Raw genomic sequence first — 17,834 nt, 5'->3', positions numbered from 1 at the left:
AAAAAGGAATGCAATCATTTACAAATCTTTTAAACTTATATTTTATTCACAATAGAATATAGAAAACATATCAAATGTTGAAAGTGAGACATTTTAAAATGTCATGCCAAATATTGGCTCATTTCATGAGAGTTACACATTCCAAAAAAGTTGGGACAGGTAGCAATAAGAGGTCGGAAATGTTAAATGTACATATAAGGAACAGCTGGAGGACCAATTTGCAACTTATTAGATCAATTAGCAACATGACTGGGTATAAAAAAAAGCCTCTCAGAGTGGCAGTGTCTCTCAAGATAGGCAATGGATCCCCAATTCCCCCAATGCTGTGGCGAAAAATACTGAAGCAATATCAGAAAGGATTTTTTCAGAGAATAATTACAAAGAGTTTAAAGTTATCATCATCTACAGTACATAATTTGTTTGTACACGTCAGCTCTGGTTAAAAAAGCACAACAACGCATGTACTACTTGAGAAGTCTCAAGAAATCTCATCTATCCCCGGGGATTTTTAAAAGTTTCTACCGCTGCATCATTGAGAGCATCCTGACCAACTCCATCACTGCATGGTATGGAGGCTCCACTGTGTTTAACCGTAAAGCCCTGCAAAGGGTGGTCAAAACCGCCCAACGCATCACTGGCACCCAACTACCTGCCATTGAACACCTTCACCACAGCAGATGTCTGTGCAGAGCTCACAACATTATCAAGGACTCCTCACATCCCAGTCATAATCTGTTTACCTCCTTCCATCAAGAAAGAGATACAGGAACTTACGCACCAGAACCAGCAGGTTCAGGGACAGCTTTTTCCCATCTACCATCACACTACTGAACTCTACACTACACCGCTAAATCACTACAAAACAAACACAAATCAAAACACTGTATATAACCTCTGTACTTTACATATTATCTGTACTATATATATTATATTTCATAGTATATATTTCTTACTCCTCATTACCTCTGCACTATTTTATCTATATGTATCTTTATATCATTACTGTACATTCTGCCCAACATTTCATTCATTTATGCGTATATAACGTGTGTGTATATATACAGTGAGGAAAATAAGTATTTGAACACCCTGCTATTTTGCAAGTTCTCCCACTTAGAAATCATGGAGGGGTCTGAAATTGTCATCGTAGGTGCATGTCCACTGTGAGAGACATAATCTAAAAAAAAAAATCCAGAAATCACAATATATGATTTTTAAACTATTTATTTGTATGATACAGCTGCAAATAAGTATTTGAACACCTGTCTATTAGCTAGAATTCTGACCCTCAAAGACCTGTTAGTCTGCCTTTAAAATGTCCACCTCCACTACATTTATTATCCTAAATTAGATGCACCTGTTTGAGGTCGTTAGCTGCATAAAGACACCTGTCCACCCCATACAAACAGTAAGAATCCAACTACTAACATGGCCAAAGACCCAAGAGCTGTCCAAAGACACCAGAGACAAAATTGTACACCTCCACGAGGCTGGAAAGGTCTACGGGAAAATTGCCAAGCAGCTTGGTGAAAAAAGGTCCACTGTTGGAGCAATCATTAGAAAATGGAAGAAGCTAAACATGACTGTCAATCACCCGCGGACTGGGGCTCCATGAAAGATCTCACCTCGTGGGGTCTCAATGATCCTAAGGAAGGTGAGAAATCAGCCCAGAACTACACGGGAGGAGCTGGTCAATGACCTGAAAAGAGCTGGGACCACCGTTTACAAGGTTACTGTTGGTAATACACTAAGACATCATGGTTTGAAATCATGCATGGCACGGAAGGTTCCCCTGCTTAAACCAGCACATGTCCAGGCACGTCTTAAGTTTGCCAATGACCATTTGGATGATCCAGAGGAGTCATGGGAGAAAGTCATGTGGTCAGATGAGACCAAAATAGAACTTTTGGGTCATAATTCCACTAAACGTGTTTGGAGGAAGAAGAATGATGAGTACCATCCCAAGAACACCATCCCTACTGTCAAGCATGGGGGTGGTAGCATCATGCTTTGGGGGTGTTTTTCTGCACATGGGACAGGGCGACTGCACTGTATTAAGGAGAGGATGACCGGGGCCATGTATTGCAAGATTTTGGGGAACAACCTCCTTCCCTCAGTTAGAGCATTAAAGATGGGTCGAGGCTGGGTCTTCTAACATGACAATGACCCAAAGCACACAGCCAGGATAACCAAGGAGTGGCTCTGTAAGAAGCATATCAAGGTTCTGGTGTGGCCTAGCCAGTCTCCAGACCTAAACCCAATAGAGAATCTTTGGAGGGAGCTCAAACTCCGTGTTTCTCAGTGACAGGCCAGAAACCTGACTGATCTAAAGAAGATCTGTGTGGAGGAGTGGGCCAAAATCCCCCCTGCAGTGTGTGCAAACCTGGTGAAAAACTACAGGAAACGTTTGACCTCTGTAATTGCAAACAAAGGCTACTGTACCAAATATTAACATTGACTTTCTCAGGTGTTCAAATACTTATTTGCAGCTGTATCATACAAATAAATAGTTTAAAAATCATATATTGTGATTTCTGGATTTTTTTTTTTTAGATTATGTCTCTCACAGTGGACATGCACCTACGATGACAATTTCAGACCCCTCCATGATTTCTAAGTGGGAGAACTTGCAAAATAGCAGGGTGTTTAAATACTTATTTTCCTCACTGTATATATATATATATATATATATATATATATATATATATATATATATATATATATAGTAAACTGTTACTTCAGCTTGCTAACTCCTTAAATGCAATAAACTTGTAATCTGTAACCTTTCACTTCTGCACAATCCTCTTCAATGCCATAGCCTTAGAACCAGTTCTGTAATTCTTAATGATGTCCACACATCTCTGCACTGTAATAACCTTTATATTTATTCACTGTACGCCTTTATATTTATTCACTGTACTCCTGTATGTCCACACATCTCTGCACTGTTATAGCCTTTATATTTATTCACTGTATATGCTTTCATATATACCACTTGCTGTAAATATGCCAAATATTTATCTGCACCTTTGCACGACTGCTACATTTTGCACTTCTGGTAGATGTCAAACTGCATTTCGTTGCTGTGTACCTGTACAATGCAATGACAATAAAGTTCTATCTATCTATCTATCTATCTATCTATCTATCTATCTATCTATCTATCTATCTATCTATCTATCTATCTATCTATCTATCTATCTATCTATCTATCTATCTATCTATCTATCTATCTATCTATATCATCGAAAGATTCAGAGAATCTGGAACAATCTCTGTGCGTAAGGGTCAAGGCCAGAAAACTACTGGATGCCCGTTATCTTCGGGCCCTTAGACGGCACTGCATCACATACAGGAATGCTACTGTAATGGAAATCACAACATGGGCTCAGGAATACTTCCAGAAAACATTGTCAGTGAACACAATCCACCGTGCCATTTGCCATTGCCGGCTAAAACTCTATAGGTCAAAAAAGAAGCCATATCTAAACATGATCCAGAAGCACAGGCATTTTCTCTGGGCCAAGGCTCGTTTAAAATGAACTGTGGCAAAGTGGAAAACTGTTCTGTGTTCAGCCGAATAAAAATTTTAAGTTCTTTTTGGAAAATTGGGACGCCATGTCATCCGGACTAAAGAGGATAAGGACAACCCAACTTGTTATCAGCGCTCAGTTCAGAAGTCTGCATCTCTGAGGGTATGGGGTTGCATGAGTGCGTGTGGCACGGGCAGCTTACACATCTGGAAAGGCACCAGATAATGTTAAAAGGTATATCCAAGTTCTAGAACAACATATGCTCCCATCCAGATGTCGTCTCTTTCAGGGAAGACCTTGCATTTTCCAACATGACAATGCCAGACCACATACTGCATCAATAACAACATCATGGCTGCGTAGAAGATGGATCCGGGTACTGAAATGGCCAGCCTGCAGTCCAGATCTTTCACCCATAGAAAACATTTGTCGCATCATAAAGAGAAAGATGCGACAAAGAAGACCAAAGACAGTTGAGCAACTAGAAGCCTGTATTAGTAGAAATGGGATAACATTCCTATTCCTAAACTTGAGCAACTTGTCTCCTCACAGTGGTGAACATGGCCTTATCCCAACTTTCAGATGTGTTGATGCCATGTAATTTAAAATCAACTTATTTTTCCCTAAAAATTATAAATTTTCTCAGTTTAAACATTTAATATGTCAACTATGTTGTATTCTAAATAACATATTGAAATTTTTAACTTCCACATCATTGCTTTCTGTTTTTATTTACAATTTTTACAGTGTCCTAACTTTTTTGGAATCGGGTTGGTAGACATGCACGCACGCACGCACACACACACACAGCATAGGAGATTCACAGCAATGGCTACCTCAAAAGTGTGACCCTAGACATGCCTGTCTGCCTCCTCTCAGAAAACTTAAAAAGGTCGAAAGACTTTTTCCTTCCAATCAATGTTGGGGTCTCAGACACAGTCTCAGTGTTCAAGTCAAGGCTAAAAATTAATTTATTTAGTCAAGTCTTTTATCAGTAGATTTTTCTTAGGTAAAGGAGCAGATCTGGAGGCATCATAAATATAGAGTGTTTGGTGAACTGGGATATTTGTATGCTGTCGTCACCTCACTCTCACACGTACACTCAGGTTTGTTGACGGCGGTGTGGTGGGTCGTCTCTTATCCCAGAGATCCCTCGTGTTTGTGTTACCTTCTCCCTTTTAGCTATGCTGCCATAGTGAGTCTTGCCGGAGTCCCAACTGCACAGTGAGATTAACTTTCATACAACAATAAGGACACATAATAATCCATATCTTTCTCTTCTCTCTCTCGTTCGAGTTAAACATGCTCCTGAGGTTCCAGTGACCACTGATCCTGCCCCTATTCCCTCCGCAGATCTTCCCACTTCAACCAGGTCTGCCTCTGGATAGTGTTCTCTTCATTTGGAGGCCACTCTGTGCAGCTAGGGACTGTTTCTCATCAACACCGTGTGTCTGCTACATTGACTCAGGACTAGAGTTTGCTTCTGATCACCATTACTGTACCCCGCAACATCGTATATCTGCAATAAATGGACATTCGGTGCAACCCAGATGAAGATGAGTTCCCTTTTGAGTCTGGTTCCTCTCAAGGTTTCTTCCTTATGCCATCTCGGGGAGTTTTTACTTGCCACAGTCGCCACCGGCATGTTAATAAGGGACAAACTTACACTTATAAAGAACATATTCATTTTTTTATCAGCACATTATCTGTGTAAAGCTGCTTTGAGACAATGCTTATTGTTAAAAACGAAATGAAAAATGAATTGAATTGCTGGAAATCAAATAGCATTGTGTTCAACAATGTGCTCAACAAGAATCAGGGAGAAGAGACCACTCCTCATGTTTTAATGATGTTATTTAAAAATTTAACTGATATTTAACCAGTCAACAAGACTATAGCTCACACAACAATTTATAAATATGGGTTTCCAAAAATGATATATATTATTTCTGTCATGCATCACAAATCATACTACCATGTCTAAAATATGATAATTTTGTATATAAAAGACATTCCTAAGCCTGGCTCCTCTTATATGCTTTCTTTCTCCATAAATTACTAACTAAAGTCCACTGTCTACAATAAAATGGCTCATATAATCATGGGATCCTAGAGTGGGAAGAGGGACAAAACACATGTAGAGATCATGTATAAAATAACATGAGGAATAGAGAAAAAAGCACTTAATCTTTGCTGTCATTTATTTTTTCCCACTGACTCTCATTTGATAGTTCATAGATTTTTATGACTGAAAATAGGTAGTTTCATCTTTATTAAATATACAGGACCTACCTTTCCTCTGTCTGAATGAATTACCTGTTAGACTGCATTTCAGACAGTTGGGCTCTTATTCCCTAATGCTGACAAGCATTAAATCACTTTTTTATAAAGGCAAGATGAACCTCTTTTGCTCAGTGTCAAATAGCAGCCCTTTTTAGGGAAATATATTTTATGGATACATTAATGAAGGTAAAAGGCTAAAAGAAAAATGCCAACAACTGCACAAGCCAAAAGATTTCATTAAGAGCTTGCTTAAGTTTTTATGTAAATATATAAGAAATTTGTAAATATATGGAATTTGTATGTTTTCTCAAATGATTTTATTTTGTAATTTGAATTTGTCACAGATATGATTAGGTTTGACATATCAGGCATCTTCATTTCTAATTTATGGATTCGGCTCTGATTAAGAGGTTCTGCTCCTTTGAGAGGTCTACCAAACATCATGAAGGAAAGCCAGGCATCCAGGCTTTATTTATGTATTTTTTTGCAGTGCCAAATCTATATACTCAAGGTTTCTTAGATAGTTTTTCCTTGCCACAGTCGCCACCGGCATGCTCATTAGGAACAAACTTATAAAGAACAATCTTATCCATTCTTTCTTAACACATTATCTGTGTAAAGCTGCTTTGGGACAATGTCCATTGTTAAAAGTGCATTACAAATAATAATGAATTGAAATCTCATAAATATATATACTATTCACAATAAACACTGTGTAGCATAACTTCTTTTGCCTGCGCAAAAGACCTGTTGCTGAAGTTTTGTGAGAGGAATGTTGTCCCATATGTGTCTGATACAGGATTCTAGCTGCTCAACATGTCTCTGTGTTGTATTCTTTCTGTATCTGATTGACTAGTTTCTAGGCCAAACTAAATTTGTTCCTTGTCAAAGTCGCTCAGATCCTTATGTCCATTTTTCTGCTTTCAACACACCAACTGCAAAAAAATTACTTTTTTTACTTACCACTTAAACATATTCATTATTTAAGGAAGAAACTAACAAATCAAGTTTAATTTGTTAAACATGTGGCTCATCTCAGGTCAAAAAATAAGTTTTAGGGTGGAAAGGCCACTGAGGGGTCCAAATAACTTTCATGAGAGAGACATATAGAGTAGTGAAATAATATATTTCAGGAGTTTGAAACCAGTGATATATTCTGGCATACTAAAGCCCATGCATCTTTATGCTTCCCACATGACAGGACATAGAATGAAAAACTGAAGAGAGAGAGAGAGAGAGAGAGAGAGAGAGAGAGAGAGAGAGAGAGAGAGAGAGAGAGAGAGAGAGAGAGAGAGAGAGAAAAAGAGAGAGAGAGAGAGAGAGAGAGAGAGAAAGAGATGAGGGAAAGCAATTGAATGTGAAGAAAGAAAGAGATTGCTAGAGAGAAAGTGAGCGAGCTCATCCAGTTTTTTCTCTGTCTTCATTTTTGCCTTATATGTCAGTCTTATTTAGACATATGTCAGAAAATGAAGATTTAAAGAGTGAATGCAAGTAGGAGGGAGAGTAAGTTGCCCCCCCCAGTGGCATAGCAGGCTCTGTCATAAACAGTGCTGAGGGCATCATAGCAGTAGATTGAGTGGTAGACAAGTTTGACATGACATAGAACTTCACTTATTCATACCCTCTGATTAGACCTGCTTTGCATTTAAAAAAGGGGATTTTTGATTAGAAGAGAGTAATACAAGATAGGAGTACAATGCTATAAATCTAGCAGTGTGGAACATATCAAACAGACTGGAGATCACAGGAGTGAATTATTAATCTGAAGTATTATACTTTAAGGATGGGGGATCAATAAGTAAATAATCTGGAGCATTTTCAGCAGATGCCTGAATCTTTTAATGCATGTTTAGTATTGAAACAGGTACAGTATGTAAACAAGTAAGGAGCTTGTCTTAAAAAATTGTAATGGCAAGATTCATACCAGTACGTGGGGCTCTTTTCCTGCGATCACGAAACGCTGCACCAGACTGGAGGGCCTCCATCAGGCTGTCCATCACACCTGTCTCATCTCCATCTATGGGAAAAAGAGAACACAAATGGGGAAAAAAGAGTTAAACTTTAGTTTTAGCTGAAATACTAATAGAGGCCACACACTGTCTTGCTCTCTTTCCTTTTATGTAGGTATACTTATTCATTCTGCTTAATGCTATTATGCTTATTATTGCTATTAAACCATATAAATCTTTCTATATTAATCTAACCCCAAGCTTAAACAGAATGACTAAAAGGAAACACACATTTTCCATTTAATTATATATCCTATAGTACAGTGAAAGACTGTCATGTCTATCACATAAATCGTACTTTGATCATCCATTGATAAATCTATAAAATATCTATAAAACCTGGTTACAATAAAATTACGTTACAAAATAAAACCCAAAGAGAGGCTTCGCAAAAAAAAAGCCTAATAAAAGTCACACTGGAAGGGCATATGGTGCAAGATAAAAAATAAATAAATAAATCCTTGACCTGGTAACATAGACAAAGACCAGCTATCCAACTACACCCTAGTCCAACAATATGCTGGTTACATCATGGTGTTCTAGAACACGACATTATTTAAAACTAAAAACATTACAGCATTACATAGCATTACAGTGTCATCAGTTCTCGGCAAACATAAATAAGCTGCTTCGTGTTACTTTAGGCATGATAATAAAAACTGTTGTGTTCATATACATAAGAAGTACTATACATATATACTACTAGATACTAGTAGGTGCCATAATTACATTATTATAATTGTATTTTTATAAAATGACATACTCAATTTTGCTGCAATACTTAACTGTGCAAACTTCACTGCACCTTATTTGCATTAGAAGCACATGCAGTACAGTGTAAAATAAAAGTGTTTCTTATTAAGCCAAAAACATCTAATATAGGATCTAAGGATATAAGGATCATATTGAAAGGCAGTTTTAAAAAGAAAAATAAAGTTCTTTAAAAAATAAAAAAGGTCAAGTAGAGCTAATGTAAAAACACTTCTCTTAATATCTCCCATCATTTTAACCAGGACAAACTGTGCATCCACCAAGTTGATTAAAGTCTGGAGTCAATGTCAGGCTACAAAAGTTGCACCATTCTCATTGATTTTTAGTGTCCCCAAAACACATCTCACCAAAAAGTACATATAACACACATTTTTGCTTTCAAGGGAATTAAAACACTTTTAGAGACATTATACCTCAAAGTTTTTGACAGCTTTTTCTTAATTTTCTTCTTCTTGGTGACCCAAGAATCAGAAAGGGCACCTGACATTTAGTCCTACTTTTCTCTTAACTCTAGTCCATTTTGTCTTCTGCTTTAGGCAAGATTAGCCTGGTACACTCAAACTAGAATAAGGCTTTTAAATACAAGGAAGCAAAATTTGTGACCTGAAACTGTTCCATTCACAATGTTCATTTGGACCATGCTGGCAGACCCTTTTTCATGTAAAATTGTTAGAAACAGCCAGAAGAAATTACTACACTCTCTATTGACTACATTCTCTTATTTCATGTTGCATCACATATTTTGTTATTTAAACCACAAAAGAAAAAATTACATAATTTAAAATGTTTGATGCTCTTGTTAACTTCATACAGGCTGTTATTTTAACGTGCTTAAGCAAGGAGGAGTTAATCTGGCGAGGTAAGCATCCAACAAAACATACAGCATGCAGATATGCATAGAATTGACAAAACAAGGTCATAGAGAAAGTCATAAAACTTCTGGTGAGCTCAATATCTTATAATAACAGAATGGCTGACATTTAATGATTATTATATTATATGCAACCACACACTCATCCACACTCTCCTCTCCTCTAAGCTCAGCTCAGGGATGTTATTAGTGCTACTCTGCTACTGTATGCATGACTGAGTACTGCATGTATACCAACTTGATTCAAATCAACAAGATTACAAGTTTACTAGCCAGTCATATCAATGAAATCTTCCAAACAGCCACACAGACAAATCTTTAATTAGTCAGGATAACAGAAGAAACAATGTCCAAAAATAGAATAGCATTAGAAATGTGGAGTAGAAGACCACTATTCAATATGTATTCGGAGATAGATTCCCTTCCTAAAAAGCTATGCCACTCCTTTAATTATGTAGCAGCATCAATTTATAAATTTAATTATGATTTTACACCGTGCCAGCGGTGTGCGAGTGGAGGGCAGAGCCGGATAAAACGAGCTCGAAGAAACACCTGCAGTTGATGAGAGTAATTAGTGCGCTCTGTCTCAGTCTGGCGATGCCAATAAAGAGGTGAGAGACGCCAACGTCAAGGGAGAGAGCCACCAAGCAGGGAGACGAGAGGAGGGTCGCCGAACGGTGACTAAGTGCGAACGGATGCCAGTGGAAGGATGTGTCAACCGGCGAGTGATCTCGGGTGGAAGCAAGAAAAGGCGTGCCGGTCCACAAGGAAAACTCGGGTGGGCGCTAAGAGAGAAATTGTGCCGATCTGCGAAGTGAGACAGGAAGACGGCAAAGAAAGCACGTGCCAATCCGGTAGGGACTGCCGGCGAACGTCGGGAAGGAGAGGCGTCACTGAACCGAGTGTGTGGGTGAGCCCTGCCGTGAGTACTGGAAAGGAAAGCGCCAGGGTGAAAATTAAAGTAAATAAAGTTATCTGTGCTTGGTGAACTTTTGCCGGTAAACTTTTACCAGTGAGTTTGTTACAGTTACCTCCTTAAAATTCTACAAAAACACAAAAGTCACTGGGGAAGTAAACACAGAGTCTCTGCCTGTGCCCATCACCACTGCAAACAGAAAAGGGCTCAGAGCCGATCCTTGATGCAGTCGAACCTCCACCTTGAACCAGACTGTCATTCCTACTGCACACTTCACACTGTCCCCATACATGTCCTGCACCACCCTCACATAATTCTCTGACACACCTGACTTCCTCATACAGTACCACAACTCCTCTCTGGGCACCCTGTCATACGCTTTCTCTAAATCCACAAACAAAATGCAACTCCTTCTGACCTTCTCTATACTTCTACATCAACATTCTCAAAGCAAATAATGCGTCTGTGGTGCTCGGTATGAAACCATACTGTTGTCCACAGATGGTCACCTCTTATCTCAGCACACTCCTTCTCCATTCCTTCCAAAATCTGTTGAACAACCTGGTTAAAAACTTCACTGCCATCTCTCCTAAACATCTCCATGCTCCTACCAGTATGTCATCTGGTCCAACCAACTTTCCACTCTTCATCCTCTAAATTGCTGCTCTCACTTCCTCCTTACTAACACTATCCACTTCCTGTATCCCCATCTCCACACCATCCTTTATTGATAACTTGCAGCACATCCATCCCTGCTTGGTCCCTCTGCCTGGCCAAGCGATACAAATCCTTTTATCCTTCTTCAGTGTCCAACTTTACTTTCAGCTCCTCATATGCCTTTTCCTTGGCTTTTGCCACATCCCTCTTCTCCTGCAGCCACATCTCCTTGTACTCCTGCCTACTTTTTTCATCACTCTGCCGATCCCAATTCCGTTTTGCCAACCTCTTTTTCCTTGTGCTTTACTGCACTTCCTCATTTCACCATCATATCTCTTTGTCTTCCTTTCTATTTCCAGATGTCACACAAAGTACCTTTCTAGCTGTCTCCCTTATCACTTCTGCAGTAGTTGCCCAATCATCCAGCACCTCTTTACCACCACTGAGCCCCTGACCTCTTCCCTGAATCTTATACTACAGTCTTCCTCCTTTAGTTTCTTTACTGTCCCCCGCCAACACCTTACAGTCTCCAATCTCCTTCAGGTTGCATCTCCTACATAGAACATAGTCCGACTCCACTCTTATATGTCACCCTATGATCCTCCTTCTTCTTAAAATAAGTATTCACCACTGTCCTTCCTTAAACATTCACCACTGTCCTCCACCACATTCCTCTCCTTAAAGCCATACCTACCCATCACCTCCGTATCATCTCTGTTCCCTTCACCTACATGCCCATTTTAATCTGCCCCAATCACCAATCGTTCAATCCTAGGTACACCATCTACCACTTCATCTTATTCACTCACAACCCACTTGTGGAGCATAGGCACTGATGACATTTATCATCACCCCTTCAACTTCCAGCTTCACATTCATCATCCTATCAGAAACTCTCTTCACCTCCACTAGATACTTACTAAACTCTTTCTTCAGGATCACCCCTACACTATTTCTCTTTCCATCCACACCATGATAGAACAGTGTAAACCCACCTCCAATGTTCCTGGCCTTACTCCCTTTCCACTTGGTCTCCTGAACACACCACATATCTACCTTTCTCCTCATCATCATATCAGCTACCTCTCTCCCTTTACCAGTCATAGTACCAACATTTAAAGTACCAACGCGAACCTCCACTCTCCACTCAATGGCTGGATTTTTTAAGTAAAAGTCTACTATAATAAATAAACAATATATAATAAACACTCATCAAGCACTTTACAAAAAACATTATAGGCCTCCCTTCAAAAATAAAACAGTCATAATTCTTTGGGTCATTCCCAAGATCTTTTGAAGGTTCCTATAAGAGGTCCATGCTGACAGGATTTCATTAAGATATTCCTAGAGAGTTTCTATCACTTTCCAAAAGGGTTCTATTGGATCGGATTTCTATCTCAAGCTAGATTTATAGGTGTGACATTGAGTGTACTTAACTTGACATTGAGTTGTCATGCCCATGACTCAAGCTTGAGATAGGTAAACTATGTCCATAAAAGAATGCACAAGTTCAGCAACAATACTCAGATAGCCTGTAGCATTCATATGATGACTGATACACCCAAAAAAAAAAACATTATCTACAGCATTACATAACCAGATTGGACTGTTGAAACAAAGCAGTTTTAACCCATGCGGTTGGTCAGCAAAAATCAAAGACTAGATTTGTCCAGTCTTTAACTTTAGTGAGCCTCTACTCACTTGAGCCCCAGTTTTGTATTCTTGGCTGACAGAATTGGAACCCAATGCTCACCATAAGTAGACAGTGTTACTGTATTATATTTGCCAGCTTGAAAGAGTCTGGCCTTCTTTAAAGACATTTTCTGTTCACAGAACTTCTGCTCAGTGGATTTTCTTTATTAAACAATTTTTTATGTATTTATATATACAAATCCTAGAATATCAGCAGTTATAAAAGAATGATGTAAGTATCATCTGTGTCAGTAAGACTAAGCTTTTGTTGAGAATCTGGCAGTAACTTGTAGTTGTATGCTCCAGATAAAAAATGTGCTTTTTTTGTGTTGTAATCCAATTAATTTAAGCATAGAGAGCAACTTATAAAATAGAGGAATATCAACCAAGCAACAGAGGAGGGACATTCATTATATTGGTAGAAGAATGCTGAGGATGGAGCCATGTATGAGGATGGTGTAAAAGAGGCAGATGTAGAGGACAGGGTGGTATGGAGACGGATAATCCGCTGTGGCGACCCCTAATGGGAGCAGCCGAAAGAAGAAGCTCAATAATGAAACGGTTTCATGAATGGGGTGAGAGACGTTCTCCAGCAATGATGATAGTTTTGCTACCATCCTCCTTTCTCCCACCTCCTGTACAGTGTCCAGAGGAATCCCCAGGACTGAGCTGGCCTTCCTGATCAGCTTGTCCAGTCTCTACCTGTCTGCAGTAGAGATGCTGCTGCCCCAGCAGACCACACCATAGAATATGGCTGAGGCCACCATATGACTAAGGCTCTCCCTGCACTCCAAAAGACCTTAGTCTCCTCAGCAGAAAAAGTCTGCTCTGCCCTTACTTATAAATTGCCTCAGTGTTGTCTGACCTTTCCAGTTTGCTGTTTAGATGAACACCCAGGTATTTGCAAGAGTCCACTCTCACAATGTCCTTTCCACTCAATGTTCACTAATGGTAATGATGAAGTGTGTTTGTGCCTACGGAAATCCACCACCAGTTCTTTGGTTTTCCCTGCATTTATATGGAGGCAGCTCCGTTGAAACGAGTCCACAAAGTTCTGTATAAGTCCTCTATACCCCCTGTCATCATCATCCGTGATCAGACCGACGATGTCAAAGTCATCAGAGAACTTCTGCAGGTGACAGGTTGCTGAGCTAAACATGAGGAGATTTTCCCTACATCTTCATAATTTCTCTGGACAGTGTTGTTATTACAATAAGCTTCAAGGCCACCATCATCAGTCCAATGCCTAAGAAGTCTTCTGTGTCCTGTATTAATGACTACCATCCCATCGGTTGCACAATACCAGTTCCCATAACAAAGAAAGTCCAGCAGAGCTTCTACTACCTGAAAAAGCTAAGGAAGGCCCAGCTCCCACCATCCATCCTTACCACATTCTGCAGAGGGACTATCAAGATCAAAAATGGATCAAAATGGATCAAAATACTCTACAAGACACTTGAAGACACCCAAGGACACCTGCTTCTGGGTCTCTCTCCACTCAATCACAGACATTTACATTTACGCACGTTCAAAGCCACACACACCCCTCACACTTACGGTAACAGTTTCTTTCCACAAGCTCCTTAATACAAAGGAGTCGAATAGCCCCCCGGCACACACACACACACACACACACACGTTTTCAGATGACTAAAAACATCGAGAGTTTGAGTAAATTGCTAATTGACATATTGCTGTTAAACAACAAATATTTAAATGTAGAATATGTATTATTATATACACAACTAATTAAAACTAAGACACATCTACAGTCTCAAAACATTAATGCATTGCTTATACTGCTTTCTTATAGCCACTTCCCATTTTGAAAGTTTTACATCCGTTTGCTGTACATCACAGCTATATTCTCTTTTTTCTTACCCATAAATGAATGACCTGTGAACATTGTCCTGGTTTTAATCAACAAGGTGTACTTTTGTCAAATAGGTGTCTACAGCTGCTTGTATTTTTTTTTTAAAAGGTTAATCAAAAGGTTTTTTTTAAAAGGACAATCAAAAGGTTAAACAATAAAAAAACAAACAAAAAAAAACATTTTCACAGTGTTCATTGCTAATATTTAACAAGGGTGCCAATATTAGTGGAGTGCACTGTACATGAAGTGGTTAGTAATTGTTAATTGGATAAGACTGTAAATAAGCACTGCAATTGCTAAGAAAATTGTAAACGAAAGTCTCCATTATTAAACATTTAATAACTAATTATATTCATAATCAAGTCCCTGTTAACACACAATTTTGTTTTGTTCTATTTCCACTTATGGTTTCTTACTCGTCATCTATTTTATTTTAATTATATCTGGATTTCTGTAAAGTTGCTTTCTGACAATGTCTATGGTTAAAAGCCTAATATCAATCAAAATCCACTAATTAAAAAACTTTCTTTTCGGCTTCTCCCGTTAGGGGTCGCCACAGCGGATCCTCCGCACGTTTGATTTGGCACATGTTTTACGCTGGATGCCCTTCCTAACGCAACCCTCCCCAATTTATCCGGGCTTGGGACCGGCACTAAGAGTGGCTGGGGATGGTTCCCTGACCGGGAATCGAACCCGGGTCGCAGCGGTGGGAGCGCTGCATCTTAACCACTAGACCACCAGGGGACCAATCAAAATCCACTAATTAATAAATAATTATACATGAATATCTAAATATTTCATTTAATATTTATTGGATACAATATTATTATTGAGATATATGAAAGTTTACAAATTTTTTTTTACGTTCAGAATAAAGATTATTCTTGAACTGTAATTTATTGGTATTTTATTGCAGAGTACATTTGTCTTGGCCAGATCTACTCATCACACAGTTATATTTGATGAAGTGTCATAGGCTAACATTTCCAGTGAACAGTCATGTAATATTTTCCCTCAGATACCAAGATGCCTCAAAACTGTGTAAACAATGCAGATAACTTCTGGCGAGGTTACATTTGCATCTTAAAAATGCAGTATGATGGCAGTGGTAAAAAAAGGCATACCACCTATATTTAGAAAGAAAAATAAGGGATTATGTCAAGAGTTGGGCCCCTCATTATTGTTGCATTACATGTGCAACTGATTATCTGAATCATTGGCAAACTTCTTACCCTCACATTTGTGGGGCACTGAGCAATGAGCATGGGAAGAGATTCCACCTGGATAATGCAGGCATGGAGAAAAGATACTAAGAGAAATGGTGTCCTTTAATGCTTGCTGAGTTCTGCTGGAATCTTTACAGGGATAATCCTACAGTTTACAGAACTACAGTTCACAAGATACAAGCCAAAAAGCACCGTTTAGATACAGAATAAAGATGAAACCTTTTTGTTTAATCTGATGTTAGAGCTTAAATTCTGTTATCATCTGTTATTCACATTATAATATCGTAAGCATTAAAACTGTATAATTTTGAGGTTGTATCTTAATAGTCTGAGAAGCTACACAGCAATGGGACCAACCCACCCATAATTCTGTAATCACTGTTATTGGTTGCAATAAAAATTGGTATTGGTATTAATAAAAATAGGTTTATTATGATTGGTGTGGCACCAATTAGTATATAACAGAAAATTTTTGCAAAGAAATAGGAGTTTTGCATCTTAAATTGGAGCATAATCTCATACCACCCCCTTCTAATTTTGAATAATTTTGATAACATTCAGGACTTAATGTTCCTTCATTAGTGACCCAATTCTGGTCAAATGTAGCTACTTTCATTTCCAATGTTTTTTACTTGTAGACCAGTGTAATCTAGCTTTCTTCATAATCTGCTTGCCATATTTCACATACTTTTTGTCTAGTTCTGTAGAGCAGTGGTCCTCAACCTTTTTTGAGCCACGGGCCGGTTTATTGTCAGACAATATTTTCACAGACATAACAAATCGTATTTTCTAAATATATTAATAAACGTGAATCCACTGTGTAGGTTTTGTTCATTTTGCTAGCTTGGGGGTTTCAATTTAGTGGTAATGTATTATGTGTTACTGGCCGGAGCAGCCCCTTTAAGAAGGTAGCGGATGTAGGTAATACATGTGACCGAGGCAAGCATCTTGACAGACATCAAGAGTGAGTCATAGACAGATGTGGTAGAGAGAATCCGGTAATTTTCCAAAATAAAACATCACTCAGAATTAGTTGAATAAAATGGAAATAATGTAAGTTATGTATTCTTTCTGTGCGGCCCGTTACAAATTGACCCATGGACGGGTGCCGGTCCGTGGCCCGGGGGGAGGGGACGACTGCTGTAGAGCATACTTGTTTTTTATTTAATGCAGCAGTGCAAATTAAAATGCACATTGCCTTTCAGATCAAATTAAGCTTTTATTAGATTTCAATATGCTGTCACTTCTTTCCAAAGTAAACACATCAGGAGGAAATTTTTTTTTAAAAAGCTCCCTTAAAGTGTGATTACTTCTAGAAAAGCAAATCTTTTGACAGTTTGGTGTGCTGGACCACTTAGACAATTGTAGCTGTTCATCAGTCTAGAAGGGTGTATAAGGCCACCTTTAAACAATCTGAAATCACAATTTGAAATTGATATAGACTGCATACAAATAGAGAGCTTTATATAGATGCCAGTCTTCCCAGTAGTGGGCATTCAAGGACAAAGGGCCTAAAAGGTCAGACATGTTTACTGCTTAGAGTCATAAAAAAAATAAGAGCTTCATTATGTACCCTACAGACCTAGGTAAGCACATTAAATGTTTAAAACCACCGTTCATGAAAATGAAACACAATGTATCATATTATATTTGGGCTTGTTTCACAACCCTATGAGCTGGTTAAACTTCTAGTTATTGAGACAAGCTACTTAACATGGTCTTTTAGTGGGTCTTGAAAGAGGAGAACTATATCATCAGCAAATCAATATTTGAATTTCTAAAGAAGTGAAAAAAAAAAATCAAGTGGTTGTAATGACCAAGACTAAAACTCAATCTTATTGAGATGATGTGGCAGAATCCTAAAAGAGCTGTCAAACATCAGTGAACTCACAAAACTATATAAGAGACTGCTAAATTGCTATTTCTATTTATTGTTGCTGAAGGTGGTTCTAGTGGTAATTTAGTGGTTAAGATTTTTGACTTGCTAGGAAGGTCATGAGTTC

At 38.6% G+C, this 17,834-nt stretch overlaps 1 protein-coding gene and 1 long non-coding RNA gene across 4 annotated transcripts in view; one reads left to right on the top strand and one right to left on the bottom strand.

The window, feature by feature from the left end:
• diaph2 (diaphanous-related formin 2) overlaps positions 1-17,834 on the bottom strand; it is a 322,782-nt gene that overhangs the window by 45,419 nt on the left and 259,529 nt on the right. For all 3 annotated transcript variants that reach the window (XM_083560212.1, XM_083560213.1, XM_083560214.1), the window contains one exon: positions 7,741-7,833. In XM_083560212.1, coding sequence (XP_083416338.1) covers positions 7,741-7,833 — 93 coding nt within the window. The remainder of the gene's footprint in view (positions 1-7,740; positions 7,834-17,834) is intronic.
• LOC310736741 overlaps positions 1-17,834 on the top strand; it is a 311,461-nt gene that overhangs the window by 38,906 nt on the left and 254,721 nt on the right. The gene's annotated exons all lie outside the window — the stretch shown is intronic.

The sequence above is a fragment of the Silurus aristotelis genome, assembly GCF_946808225.1.
Source record: "Silurus aristotelis genome assembly, chromosome: 14".
Classification (NCBI taxonomy): Eukaryota; Metazoa; Chordata; class Actinopteri; order Siluriformes; family Siluridae; genus Silurus; species Silurus aristotelis.
This window is presented reverse-complemented; position numbering and strand designations above follow the sequence as displayed.